Genomic DNA, 16,009 nt, shown 5'->3' with positions numbered 1-16,009 from the left:
GAACTTTTCCGTAGGGCTGCAGTATCTCAGTAGGCGGAATAGAACGTAGGCCATGGATTTACTAAATATAAGAGTCACGTAATTTAACTTCCTTGGTTGTCCTTGAAAATATTTTACGAAACTGACAAAGGTTAACCCCGTGGATGTATGCCACAGCGAAAACACGATAAAAGAAAACTTACGTGCTTTTAGTATGCGTCCATTGGTTCAGCGAATTATTTGCGAAATGTTAATGAGGTTACGTCTCATAAAACATTGCTACATTTTCTAGCAAATATTCGTCAGAAAAATTGCAATAATAATATTATGGTTCGATTAGGTACGATAAAACGTAAACTTTTTGTCACCTTGGTAAGGTTCATTAACTTACAAACTTGTCCATTAGACTGGAAACGGCTGTTACTTAATGCGTTGTAATTACGAAATTAGGGTTATCAATTTCTTAAAACATTTTCCACAAAATTAGATTGTCTTCGAATTATAGGATTATATAAAATAATAATTTGATTTCGTTCAATTTTGGGGTTATAACAATGATAACGTTTTGACAGGTGGATTGAAAGGAAAACATTTGCGAAAGTGGGGAAATTGCCAGGGACTCAGTGAGGTTATCTCTTCTGTCAAATCACGATAGAACCCTTGTAATCCTCACTCGTATCATACATATTACTTCTCTCACAGCTAAACAAACACGTATCTGAAACGAATATTGAAAACCTATTTCATTGCCAAGAACAAGAAAATGAAGAAGAACTTGTTATTTCTCATCCATTGATGTATTTGGTCTATGTTCTCATCCCACAATGGACTGCACGTCCGCTCGCGGGCGGACACTGACAAAATTTTGTCTTGTGCCGAGTTAATAAAAATGCACAAACGCGAATCGAAATTAATTACTATTATATACTTTAAGAATATATTTTTTGGTCATAAATTATTTCTAATGTTTCAATAATGTCTTGGTTAATTATTTTTGTAAAAAAATCTGAACTAATTTGTAAGACCATAAATAAATAGTCAAATTGAGGGATTTTCGTCACAAAACGCGTGCTCGGATTTATTTATTAGTAATTTTATTTGAAATAAAACTAAAATTCTTATACAAAGTATTAGTAGATAATTTATCGATTGTTTATACTGTATAATTATATGAATTGAAATATTTGTTGTATAATACAAATTCACCTATGAAAATGCAACAAATCTGCGCATTGACCAATGGTAACACTTTATTATGATAAGAAAATAACATTATTTTTCAAAATTTAACATCTTGCTTTACCAGATAAAATAAAGATCTTTCGAAATCAATTTGTGTTTTTTTGAAGAAAAGTGTCCATACGTCTAAAATTGGCCTAAAAATTGACAAATTTCAGGTCAAGTCTACCTATTTCGCCTTAAGTTAGATTTTCACTTCCTTCACGAATTTCCCATCAACGTGAGTTTATAGTTTTTTTTTACCTACAATAATAATATTTACATAATTCGATAAACATATTTTATTTATGTTTTTTCGGGCACTTACTTACACAGGTAACTTACATAGGTACTTTAAAAAGTGGCATATATTATGATTTGCGTTTGTTAAGTATTGCAGTAATATACAAAAGAGTATCGCTACTTATTTTATACAAAAGAATCTCTTCAAATTATTGGTAATCCGGTTAAAAGTGGGTTTGCAGGCCCTTAACGAATGAATCAATTGGTTTCCTGTTAAACTTTTAGTAAAATACAATATATTATCATGACGTTGGAACACGTGTTCATAAAATAAATAATTATTTATTATCAAGGCAAATACAGGTGCATGAACACGTGTTCCGACATATTATGAATTTACTAATATTTTATCAGGAAACGGCTTGCAATCCCATTTTTAACTTGAATACCAATAATTTGAAGAGATTCTATTTATTTTATGAGCACGTGTTCCGACGTCATTGTATTTTACTAAAATTTTAACAGGAAATCTATTGATTCATTCGTTAAGGGCCTGCAATCCCATTTTTAACTTGAATACCAATAATTTGAAGAGATTCTTAATAAATTAGCATTTTTCTCCGTGTACGTAATAATAAGCAGAAGTTCTTGCTAGTGCAATGATGGAGGACTTAGCTAGAAGAGATATTGAGGCCATTAATAATAATAATAATAATATCGCATTTATATAGCGCAGTTTAGTGTCGTTTCACTTCAAGTGTGCTTACCATAACAAACTTAAGACGGTAATTTAGTGTTAAAGCCCAGCTACACTACTCGCGAAGTTGATCGAAGTTGACCGAATACGATAGTGTGGGCACGAACTTCACTTTGCTTCGGGCAACTTCGCTTCGCTTCGCCCGACTTCCGATTGTTGTCGGTAAATGCGCCCGAGTCAAAGGACTCGAAGCGTTACTCGCGAAGTTGCACGAGTGTGTGGGCACGCACTTCGAACTTCGGCTAACTTCGTCGAGGACTTCGTCGAAGCGTCGAAGCGAGTAGTGTAGCTGACACGTGCTGATGTTCTTAAAATTATTCCTATAGCCCAGCTACACTACTCGCGAAGTTGATCGAAGTTGACCGAATACGATAGTGTGGGCACGAACTTCGCTTCGCTTCGGGCAACTTCGCTTCGCTTCGCCCGACTTCCGATTGTTGTCGGTAAATGCGCCCGAGTCAAAGGACTCGAAGCGTCACGGCATAAATAAACCAATCACTGACTGGTTGGACTGAGTTACTCGCGAAGTTGCACGAGTGTGTGGGCACGCACTTCGAACTTCGGCTAACTTCGTCGAGGACTTCGTCGAAGCGTCGAAGCGAGTAGTGTAGCGGCCGCTTTACAGTGTGCCTTACCCAATGCATGCAGATCTAATAATACATATAACACTAAATGTAGTTTATACAAAGCGATGACAAAACAAAGAAAAACAATAACAGCGCTTTTATATTATTAATCGGTTAATAATTAAATAAATTTTGAATCGTTATTAAAGCAAGCGTTCTAATTTTTTATATTAAACTGTGGGTAAGTAGGTATTCATATAATTTATATTAATTGATCGGTATCAGACTGTGAGATTTATTTTTGTTTTTTTATCCTAATCCTACCAGATCTAATAAAACCTAAAATAATTCTGACAATTATTTTAATGTAATACTGAAATTAATTTATAAGTACAGATAATTAGCTGTCATGTATTTTTACTTTCGTAAACAAAAACGAAACGAATGTATTATTAATTATTATTACCTATTATTTATCCCGACGCCTGGTAACGAACAATAAACATTTCTTTTTATTGACAAGAAAATGATTAGATATCTAATCGATAAGTTGACGATTAAATCTTCGGTAATATTACGAAATTAACTTAAGACGAGACAATACCCTAAAATAAAGCCAGAATCTTAACGACATAAGTGAAGCAGCCGTGCACAAAAATATGCGACGCGCGGTTCTGATGTATTACACAGATTTGCGGTTGAAATTGCCCGAGCCAATCTCTGAAATAAAGTGGCAATCTTAATGACATAAGCGATGAAGTCGTGTAAAAACAATATAGGCGCGCGGCCAGGCGTAATGGACGGACCTACGGTCGAATTTTCCCTAACGGGTCTAGAAAATCGGTCTTTCGACCAGGTTTATTTTAATTATTTCTGATGAACTTATTACTAAAATCTCAATTTTCGAACCGTCTTACATAAAATATTTTAATTGTAAGGTACTGTTTCTATTATCCGTAGGGATCGGTCAATGGGACTCACTCAACCGACATCTCCTGACTCGAATTATAATTCATCATATCTTCAAAAAGTTATATAAAGTCATGGAAAGTGATGAAACACAAACTTTTTTAACTTGGTTAAGTATGTTATGTTAGTTTAGGTTAGGTTAGGTTAAAAAAAATTTCATCGTTTTTAATGACTTTGTATCACTTTTTAAAAGTGTGTTGAATATTCACTGTGTTGAGTTAGCATAAAACCGCCGCCAAGACCTGGATAAACCTCAATCCATAAACCCGGGCACCCCTGCTAAGTCACCAAACGTAGCGAAAAACTTGGGATGACCTGTCGTAGAGGTGTTGGTTACCCATAACCTCCTCTCAAATCAGAAAACTTCCACACTTTTACGGTATCCGTAATGAACACATCTTTCGATTTATCGACTACGATACGAATTATTGGTAATTTTTTATAAAATACACACTTTACTGCGATAAAATTGTTAACAATCGATATGAAATAATGCAAAATCAATAAGATAAGAAGTTTATCTAAGAATCAAAACTGTCATGAAATAAACATTTAAATTATCGAAGAAAGCAAACACTTCGTGATTTGAAATAATATAAATTTAAAAAAAATACTTAGTTTTAAACCACTTTATTTATATTTTTAATGTAAATGTTAGGTAGGTGCTGTATAAAGAATTTATTAGTAATTCAACCTGTCTAATTAGGTACCTATCTTATTGAATGGACGCTGAAGTCAAAAGTAATAAAAAGATTTTTTATTATTATTTTTGTGGCGAGATTGAGAGACATTATAATTAAAATAAGACAGTTACCCACGTAAGTACTCGTAATAAGTTTTTTATTATACTGTCTCACCACGAAGTGTGTTCTCCTTGTGAGAATTACTACAAAAATAAAGTAAATTAAAATCGAAGTGGTGTAAAAGTATTTTTTTATTGTAGCTTTTTTTTACTTGAAGTGGATTCATAATTCTCTCGGCATTTTTTACTCAAGTAACTTGGTTTGTATCATAGACATATGAATATTAGTAGACCTTCCCTAAGTGATTAAAAGCGTATTATTCCCCACTCCCCATACCGGTTCCATTGGAGCCGGCTGGGCTCGCGTATGGCTTCCCGTGAATCTTGAGAATGTGACGTCATCATTCTTGTTCGAACTAGCGTCGAGCTATGGTCGAGGCATTTTACGAAATAACACGGCAAAATGGTTGCTTGTGATATGAAAACTTGTAAAAATAGATGTGAAAAAGAGAATAAACCCAATTGTCGTATTACATTCCATAAGTAAGCATTATTTTACTTTATTTTTAGCTTATTCACACCGTATTATATGGATCAGTTTTAGAAACATATACTATCACATCACAATGTAGCGATTCTCAAGTGTGCTCATCGTTGTTTACTGGGGTAAGTAAATTATGAAACATTTGTAAAAGTGTCTTAACTAAATACTCTGAAACTAACTACGACTCTGCAAACAGAAGAAATTTACTTTGCCGAATTTGGACTTCGCAAATTAGTTCATAACGTGGCGAGTAATTTGCGCTCCCATGTAAAAATGTCTATTCATTCAAAATCAGATTTTACTTTTAAGAAGTAAATGGTGATATTATAATGCGAGATGCCTATTTACTGTCAGATTGATTTATTGACGAATCACAGTCAGCTTAACCCCCCTCGTTCTTCAACAGTTGATTTTACCCCTCGCCATTATCTTCTCGTCTATTAATTCCTATGTCTGTGGTTTGTATATATTAATCTACGTGTGATGGGGAATTTTGTGAGGTTGCAAGAATTAGGAGGTGGAAAAAGGGAGGTTGGGAAGCCAGAACTGGTAATTAAATAAAACTAAATACGGTGTTTGATTTCGAAATGAATAGTTAGTTACCTACCGAGATTGTCATATTTATCCAGTTCCTACCTTTCCCTAACCGTCACTACTAGTTGGAAGTTGTTTGAAATATGAAACATATGGCAATAAAATTGTGCAAGTTCGAGTGCTTTTGTTTTTTGGAGGAAGAAGAAAAAAATAGGGAAGCGGGTCGATGTTATTTGTTGTACCTACTCGTATTTCATGGTAATTACCTCGAGGTATCGCGGTACGAATACAACTAGTGTGCTTTCGTTACAACTATAACAAATTAAAGTGGTTGTTTCGTACTCCTTCGCAGAGTTGCTCCTGTTATTAGTGATATCAATTGCTTCCCATACCTTTGTTTTGTTCCTACGTCTACTTTTACAACACCATTTCGTTATTTTTTGTTTGTTTTTACAGTCCATTTTCAAAGTTAATCTGAAGCTGCATAATTCGGGTGTAATTTCGTATGCAACGCATTCAATGGTAAACTATTTTAATAGTGATTTGAATCTTCTTTAATTGTCTCACCGCAAAGCATTTTTTATTCAAGCAAGTCTTACTTTGACTAGATAGCTTATTTTGACTAGGCGGCTAACTTTGACTTTGGTCAGTGAAGATTCTTTTTTCAAATGGGAAATCGTCAATCGGCATTTTTTCAATATTATGGTACTTACTTGCCTGAAGAATGTTTGAAATAAGAAATAGTCGGAAGTTTTAAAATATAAAGTGGCGTTTCTTTGGACAAATAGTATAATTCCTTATTTGAAATTGAATAAATGTTACATAAATCAAAATGAATACTTAGATCCCTGTGATGATATAATTATATCTATTTGTTATTAAAAATAAGATTATAAAACACTTATTATTATTAAATTATATTTTACAATTAAGTATGTAGGTGTATTTAAGTACCTACTCACAGATCGCATGATTTCGTAGGAAATATTGATTTGATTTATTAAATAAGAGAATATGAGAAACACTTTATACGGCTAAAGCCTTTGAAGCAATGTCTCGATTCTGAATGGTATGGACTTAGGTCGTGTTGTTTCACAAAATTTAAACAATTCATCACGGTTAACATAAAAATTATTGTTAATTCTATGAAAGTTCTATTCAAGTTGTGTCACGTTATTTGGATACTAACAAAGTTTGAATATTAACTTAGATAAATTGTTTAAATTCCAAAGAGTAGGTATCTACTACTCGCGATCTATGGGTCAAAAATCAAGGAACTCTTACCTCCGTCATGCTATTGAGGCAATCTCCAGCTAGAAGATCTTATTATTACTATGTCCTTGCAGATAGTATTGTCTACAGGACACTTCAAAGAAAAATTAAAAAGACGGATGAGATCCGGAAAACGTCTCCTTTTATTAAATTTTGGCCGATTTTGGCAACAAATCGAATCTGATAAATCGAAGATGAAACGATTAGCCAGTATCATATATGATAAGATACAAAGAAATATCATAAAGAAAGAAATTAAAATCAATATTTTAGAAGTATACCGCACTTCATCAACAAGTTGTGTAAGCCCAATTAAACAAACTAATCGTAGACAATATAGGTACTTGGAAATACAATATAATTTATTTACATGTTTAATTGTCGTTAGTGAACCTAATTTCTTTAATTATTATGTATCTAGCGTGCTCAAAAGTTAGATAAATAATCGCTTTTATGATAAATAAAAATCTAATTAGAAGTCAATGCATGAAATTATAAAATTTTCTAGGTATAATCAATAATCGTAATCGATCGATTTTTGTCCGTAAAACGTATCAGTGAAGAAAATTACATTTGATCTTCATGACAATTGAGCAATCTGTTTATTGAAAAGATTAATATTATATAAACATATGATTGCAAAGGAATTTAAAATAAAATTGAATATAATACTTAACCAACTAACCATCACGCCGTCTCCAGCAGGGGTAGGCAGAGAGGAAGGACCGCCAACAAACATTGTCTTGTGACCAGAGATGTGCTTTATTTCAAATAAATCCATTTCAAATGGAAATGCAAAATGGGTATTTTCCATTTTGCATTTTAAATGCTTTTATAAAAACCATTTTGCATTTTCCATTTTAAATGCTTTTTTGCAACATTCTTCCTACTATCTCCACTCATCTTTTTTTCATAAGCCCCAAATATCAGTCGGTCCTCAACCTCGCTATGAGAGATAATTTACATTTGTCAAGTTGCTCCCTGGTAGGAGCCCTGGCAATTGAGTGATACCATTACAAAACATACTGATTCAAATACTGAACATGTGGCCATGACGCTGTAATATTAAATGTTAGATAGCAGTTTCTATGTTTTTACGTTGGCAACATTAGTCCCGCGCAAAATTTTTGTGGTTTCATAATCTGTAGTCGGGGTGTTTTTGGATTTACCATCATGTAATATGTTTGTTCTACATTGATTTCCATTATTAAATGAAATTTTTTCTTGCGTCATTCACATTCACATCGTCTCGTACGAACTCTTCTGTTATTCCGACTCTTCACATGGCCCAACTCAAGTTTCTGGTTCACTTGATCGTGTCACGTCTTCCTCGGACGTCCTCAACTTCTTCTTCGACCAGTCACATTCGCGTCATATATTCTCTTCACACTCCTTTCTTTGTACATTCCCTCTACATGCCCAAACTATCTAAGCGTCCCTTTCTTAAACTTACTCATTAAGTTTACATCTTATGTATGCATTATTAGTGAATCTCCAAATTTCTCACACGCGGTTTTATCACACACACGCCTCAGGGATCTGATTTCTACAGCACTCAGTCTACTTTCGTCCTTGCTCTGCCTGTCCCATGCCTTACTGCCACACATCAGGGTAGGTACCAGCACTCCATTTTGGACTGCTAGCTTCGCTTCTTCTGACATTTTTTTGTTAGCGCTCATCGCGTTCTATCCTCCATTAATGGAGTTTCCTAAATTTACACTTATTTCATTATCCTTATCAGCCTTCCCATCTCTCGTAAAAGTCGTAAACATACTTTCCAAATACACAAACTCATCCACCTGCTCCAAGTATTCATCATTCACAACTATACTGCACACTGTTTTCGTACTGTCTCTTTCAAACACTATGACTTTAGCTTACTTTTACATTCATCATTAACTCATTGTTCATACATACTTCGTTCATTCTTGATACGAGAGACTGTTGATCTTCCATATTGTTAGAAATCAGCACCGCATGATCAACATACAACAGGCAGCATACTATCAGATTGCTCATTTTCGCGCCTAATCCCACCTATTTCAATTCTGGTCTACAATTATCCATTTACAGATTGAATAACACCAGTTATATGTTACTTGGTTCATGATAATAATTTCATTTTTTTTAAAAGAAACACAAACATTTCCGGGTTACGAATAACGTGATGATATTTTAAATACCCCTGCTAACACCACAGCACGTGTATAATGATGCTTGTGTGGTGGTGTAGGTCTTAGCCAGCCGACGAATTGAACTCACGAAGCCTGGGTGGGACCGACACTGACCGGTCGGTCAACCAGCAAGGAAAAATCTATTATATATCTCGCAACTTTTTAATGGTACCTATACGATTATAAATTAATTAAACAAATAACATTGATTGGTTTTAAAATATTTTTTGACCAAAGAACATAATTTAAATTAAATGAAAATAATAAACCTTGTTTAAACCAATTTTTTTAATGTACATGTTTCAGGATACAAAGTATACATTGGTTCCAACAAACTTTATTTTTTTCAATGCCACAAAGCAAATTTGCAATCATTTACTAACTAACTACTAACAAATTTTCGCGACTAAATAAAACATTTTCAGAGTATTTCTAAAACGAATTAACTAAAGACTTATTTGACAAAAGTTCATGAAAAAAAATATTGTGAATGTAAAGTTTCTAACTTAACTATTAATCATCACGCTATTTCACCGCTGGTGTAGGTAGAGAGGATGAACACAACAATCTCTTCATTCGAATTGAATAATATATCGTATCGTATGGTATCTTTTGTTGCATGAATGATTGTAATATTTTCTAAAACTTTTCTCGGTGCACCATTTTTCTTTTTGTTTATTAGATATCCTTGCCACTATTGCGTAGTTTCATTATTATTTGGTTGTTGGTGTATTCCACAGGGATCAGTTTTGCCCTCTACATTGTTTTCAGTTGGTCGATGACCTTCTGCGTATGCACAAACAGGCGCCCAACATCGTTACGGATGATATTATTACAGTCCGTGATTGCTTTTTGTTTGGCACGCCTTCAAAGGGCAGTGAAACACTAATAACTGTCAGGGCTTTTGAATAGACAATAAAATGGTACAAATTAAGACCCAATCATTTCTGATTTTGGCTAAAAAGGTTCGAAATTAAAATTTCGTGACCACCAACGCAATTAGCTCAAAATCAGGATTTTTACTGTAAGTGGTAAGTTAGATACTACAGAGCTAGCAGGTACTCTCTATGAAATTAGAAGTCCCCAAGAAAATATATGATTTTTTCTGTAAAGACCATTGCAAACTTGACGTAGAGATTCATAGCATTAAAATTATGGAAGTTTTAGGGTACTTTCTGATATGTACCTAACTCAAATTTCTTAAATCTGAGATAGGCGCTTATATGTAGCATTAATCCCCAGCCATACACTAGTGGTAGAGTGATAGAGGCATAACGAAGACCACCTAGATGAGACTCGTATGTATGTATACTGTGTGGAAAAATGGACACTTAGAGCCAGCAAAAGAAAGTGGATAAAGACCCTCAAAATGTGATGCTGGAGGCGTAGCTCGCCAAACTGATGCCTCCAATTGGGAGAAACTAGTAGATACTGGCATAAGTGGAAGGTAGAAGACGTAGAGGAAAGTCACCAATGCGCTGGAGTATCCTTGGCTCTCCACGCAGTAGAGGAGCCTTGAAATTGGATCAGGGGTCACGATCCTCAGCAATAAGGAACATACTTAAGAAGAAGAATAGAATTGTAGTCAAACAATGAATGGTTGACCCCTTTACACATCTTAAAGATACCCCCATAGAGTCTTCAGATATCTAAAAACCTAGACGTAGTGCAAAAAGATGCGTATACTCTTCTCTTATGTTTCCACCGGTATTATACTAGACTAGACTGATTGCAACACAGACGTCAGGTGGTAATTGGTAATGGTGGGTTTGTTTTATTTATTAGTAGGTACAGTGACGTGCAAAGCGTGCCCACCATTCACACACTGTTATCCTTTTCCTTAAAGTGGTGGGCGGTTTAATATGGTTCTTATGTCCAACATATTTTGTGCTTTCTCCCTCCTACAACATCAGTCTCTTCCTAATGCACACATTCCTCTCTTAATACCCTCTGCATAACATACCTAAATATCATTCTATATGAGATTGTCCCGGAGGGAACCCACATGGCCATCTGTGTCAAATAAATATATAAAGAATAAACTGCATCGATAATAAAACAAAACAAAATGAGAATAACATCTACGGCTAAGCGGCGTTTTGCAACAAAACTTAATTTTAAATTTGAAGCCAAAATACCCAACCAAACTGATTCTTTTTAAAAATCAATGTGTATAGAAAATATCTATTACGGGTATGAGCTATCTTGGTTACTTGTATTCTAAATTATAAAATATACTAGATTTTTCGTGATTTTAGAGGAAAATTTGGAAAGTCAATACTAATTCATAAAAAAATAATCTTGCGAACCTACTGTGAACTGTGAACATAAAGAAATATGTATTTATAAAGTGAAATAAAAATTTTGTGTCCCATAAACTCATTTTATTTTATATTTCATCATATTTAAATAGTATGTAAGGTAAATTATATATTTTTTAAATAAGTCACAAATAATTGCCAAAGTTTCCTCTAAAATCTCGACAAAACGAATTCTTTAATATTTTATAATTTAAAACACAAATAAATAAAATAGATTCCATATATATTACATATTTGTTTTCATATTTTATTTCAAACATATAAATATTCAATTTGGTTGAGCATTTGGCCTCAAATCAAAAATATATATTCAATTTGGTTGAGCATTTGGCCTCAAATCAAAAATATACATTTAATTTGGCTGAGCATTTGGCCTCAATTCAAAAATATACATTCAATTTGGTTGAGAATTTGACCTCAAATCAAAATTATATATTCAATTTGGTTGAGCATTTGGCCTCAAATCCAAAATTAAGTTTTGTATGTAAAAGGCCGCGCAGACGTTCCAATTAAATCTAGCAAAAAATGTGCAATAAAGAAAGCTAAAATGTGGTGGAATTTTATCACTGTTTTAACCTATATCATATCCCATACACCATTTATAGTGGTTACTGAATAATGTTACATAAAATGTGAATTATTACTCTGTTTTCAGAGATCCGCAAATAATGCAAGGTAAGCGTTATGAGTAAGATTAAGAAAGGGACGATCAAGTTTGGGCATTTAGATTGAATAAGCGAAGAAAGGAGTGTAAGGAGAATATATGACGCAAATGTGAATGGTGGCAGAAGTCGGGGACGCCCAAGGAAGATGTGGCGCGATCAAGTGAATCCGATACTTGAGTCGGGCCATGTCAAGAGTCAGAACAATAGAAGAGTATGTATGAGATGATGTATGAACGTGAATGAGGCAAGAAATATGTGCCAAAACCGAGTTGTTTGGCGGTCCGTCCTCTCTGCCTACTTCTGCGGGGAAATAGCGTAATGGTTAGTTAGTCAGTTTTCAATTATGTTTATAATTTTGTACAAATAAATTTATAGTGAAAAAAGGAGGATTTCTAAATGCAAGAAATCCTACCGCGTATGTTTAGTATTTTCTTTTTCAAATAAGGAATTATACAATTTGTCCAAAGAATCGTGACTATTTTAATGACAATTCTTTATTCGAACTTTCTTCTGGCAAGTACCGTATTACTGAAAAGCTCAGTCAAAGAAGCCACCTAGTCAAAGTAAGGAAACGGAACGTAACAACAAATTTACAGACAGAAGGTTAAATGATCGAGATTAAACAGTACTTCCATATGCTCAGCCAATAACATAAGAGAGATGTTACTATTCTAAATGCGAGCTTAGTCCAGAACGTTCTGTGAGGTTATGCCCAACATCTTGGTTCTAGAACCTGCATCTTTTAATAATAATAATAATATTTGGCTAATTTATATAGCGCCGTTTTCGTGAAAAATCACTTCAAGTGCGCTGTATTATAAAAATATATATTCAAGTTTCTAGCCATCCAATGAGATGACGCTTTCTAGTGTCTACGTAGCATTTATTGTTATTAAGTTTAATTTGTAGAACTCCATTTTAATTTTTATTTTTTATATATTCAATAATATTATTATTGGGTTTATAAAAACAGTTTATTTTTAAACAAGTTCTGCTGTGTAATTATTATTACGCGTGACAGCTGTTTCGCCCTCTGAAGGCATTATCAAACTGTCAAACTGTCAAACTGTCAAACTATCAGTTTGATAATGCCTTCAGAGGGCGAAACAGCTGTCACGCGTAATAATAATTACACAGCAGAACTTGTTTAAAAATAAACTGTTTTTATCTACGTAGCATCATACCAGCAACATACCTACAACCTTTTCTCTAAATACGAGTAGTATAAGTCAAAGTCGCTATCCGCGTCAGTCTGTGCGCCTAGTTCTTCTAAACTACGCAACGGATTTTGATAGGGTTTTCACATATCATTTAGAGAATTTCTTCCAAAAGGTTTATATATATAATACATGTATATTATATTTATAGAAAGTGGAGAAAAGTCGATGTTTTGTAATCAAGTCGTAAAAAATACCTTATGTGATAATGTGATACATAAAAATTATGTGCTATTTATTTTATAATCTTTTACAAATGTCGAAAAGAATGTGACCTTACTGGGGTACCCCGTTCTAAGGTCACATTGTTCGTGGTTTTGTGTGATTTATAAATTAGGTCATGTTTTTTAATTTTTTTAAGTGTTTGTAAGTATGTATATTATATTACAAGAGGAAAATTACAAAGCCGTGTCTAGAAGAAAAACATAAGATAGGTTAGGTTGCAATAGATAGCAACATTGTAACTATTTTCTTTCATCCCGTGTCCATAATTGGGGTGACGTTTTTTATATAACTCGTTTTAGTGTTTTATATAATTGCATATTGCTCGCTATGCAATCCAGTACAGACCTGTCACACCTGAAGTGTGTTATAAATGTCATTCCATGTAAATGAGTTCGAATACAAAATGTGGAAACGTTCGAAAAGAAATCAGAAAATTATCAATGTGATAATTTACAAATAGAAGATGACAGCAAAACGAACATATTACCTTTATAACTGGGAGAAATCACAGTCCAAACAATCAACGCTGTCATCTAGTTCGTTTCCAGGCACACTTTTAAAAACATATTTCCGGAAATCAAATATTGGGAAAAACATTATTTTATGTAGATTAGTAAGTACTAACCCTATTTAATGCAGTGAGTTTTTTTCAATCGTGTGTTTAATTTATATTTCGAACAATGTTTAAATATTTTCGTGAACGTTTTTCTTTCACGTGAATTTCGTGTCATTTTCATGAAATTTAAGTATGAACAATTGTAGTAATTGCTTATAAATACGTTTAATACAGTAGTTTCCGCGTGCTTAAAAAATGGTTTACTAAACATTTTACTGGATTTTTTTGTTTAAAAGTTGTAGTTACGGAAATTCGACATCACTACGAACAATGTGCGAAAAAAATTGTGCACGGCACAAACAAAAAAATGTTTATCCGTGTTAGTCGAGTAGGTACCTGTCTGCCTGTGATTATTGCCCCACCATATCTCAATTTCCTGATTTATGAATATTACAATACAGTGGCATATCTATTTATAGCATTCACGTGGGGGGGGGTTGGAACCTGAGGGGGGTTACACTTTGGGAGGGACAAAAGAGAACGGGGGAGGTTGTAAAATTTATTATAAATTTTTTTGGGACCTCTACGTACCGTTATTTATTATTTATATACTTTGAAAAATAATATTGTTGTATTTTCCACGAATGTAATCTACTAGTACTAGTACCTTTTTTCCTAAGGAATAATGAGGGGTGGGGGTTGAACCCCCCTCCTCACTTATATACGACACTGTTAGGGTACATATAACTTAACAATTCTCAATGTGATTCTGCAAACGATAACTCGGTTTTAACCGCCTTTTCCGTTACACGCGTCATTTATTAGCAATACTGTAATCTTGATATCTAAATGCGTTGGTATAAGGTATTTGTATAAGAATCAAAACCTACATATTTTTGTGTTGTATTAAAGATTATCTATTATTAATTCTGTGAACAGTAGACCTCACGTCCAAAACAGCATAATTCTAATTTTCTCTTATCTTACTTCAAAACCAAAATTACCTCTGATTTTTATATGTACTTAAATACCCACCTACTTAATTATAAACCATAAATAATTAACTTTTTTTTTTCAAATAAGGAATTATACAATTTATCCAAAGAAATGTCAATGACAATTCTTTTTTCAAACATTCTTCTGGCTGATGGTAGGTACCATAATATTGATTGATAACTCGTAGCAGGAACCAGGATAATGCGAACGTGAGTGATTTATTTCTGACGGTATAAAAGGTAATATCCAACGCGGCCATCTTAAACCGGAATGGGAACGTAACAACAAATTTCCAGACAGGTGAAATGTCAAATGATCGCGCCTTTTCACCGATGAATTAAGAAGATTATTAAAAATAGCTTTTCTTACTTTTTATTTCAATCCGTTGCCTAAGTTCTTCTAACTTATTTTCTAGTTCCAGGGGGCTCTCGATGTGGTAAAATATGCTGGCGCCAAGGAAGAGATAGGCGATGTGCAGACACAGCAAGGCAGACCACTGCTTCTTGGACATCATCTTGGAAGATTTCTTCAACTCACTTCACTTGAACACACAATCACGGAAAATTCCCTACCACGAGGAAATGTACTTCAGTCAATTGCCCAATAAAGTTCCACGAAATGATTTTTATCAAACACAGATAATTTCTCAAGTTCTAATATTGTTTTATTTTATCCCGATATCTTGTGAGATTTTATGTAACGATTATAAGATATTGACTCTAGCGTTGCGACGCGGTACGGTCATAAAGGTCCCATTAGGGATTGTTGATCTATTTGCGTTTTCTTTGACCCCTTGTTGCTCTCGGGAGTGTCCTTTTCTTGGCCTGGAAGGTCCAACTGCAGTAAAAACATAATGAGGTCTTGAGCAGAGCCTCTGGCTGGTGGAGTGCAGCCCACGAAAGCGAGTCCCTTTTTCAATGGGGTCATTCTTCCAAGGGGATGTACATCCCAATCCTGTTTTTATTGACTTCTTCCTGGACTCTCCCACCCTTCAGACGCTTCTCCGAGCTATCACTTGTTGCCGGTGACGA

General features: G+C 34.0%; 1 protein-coding gene across 1 annotated transcript in view; it reads right to left on the bottom strand.

Moving 5' to 3' along the window:
* Ork1 (open rectifier K[+] channel 1) overlaps positions 1 to 15,492 on the bottom strand; it is a 39,731-nt gene extending 24,239 nt beyond the window's left edge. Inside the window, exon 1 of the mRNA XM_089642235.1 lies at positions 15,348 to 15,492. Within this exon, the coding sequence (XP_089498361.1) occupies positions 15,348 to 15,492 (145 nt within the window). The remainder of the gene's footprint in view (positions 1 to 15,347) is intronic.
* Between the last annotated feature and the right edge of the window lie 517 nt (positions 15,493 to 16,009).

The sequence above is a fragment of the Hesperophylax consimilis genome, chromosome 18, assembly GCF_061612785.1.
Source record: "Hesperophylax consimilis isolate HC1 chromosome 18, BYU_Hcon_1.0, whole genome shotgun sequence".
In the NCBI taxonomy this organism is placed as follows: Eukaryota; Metazoa; Arthropoda; class Insecta; order Trichoptera; family Limnephilidae; genus Hesperophylax; species Hesperophylax consimilis.
Note: the sequence above shows the minus strand (reverse complement) of the source record. Positions and strands in the feature narration are given on the sequence as shown.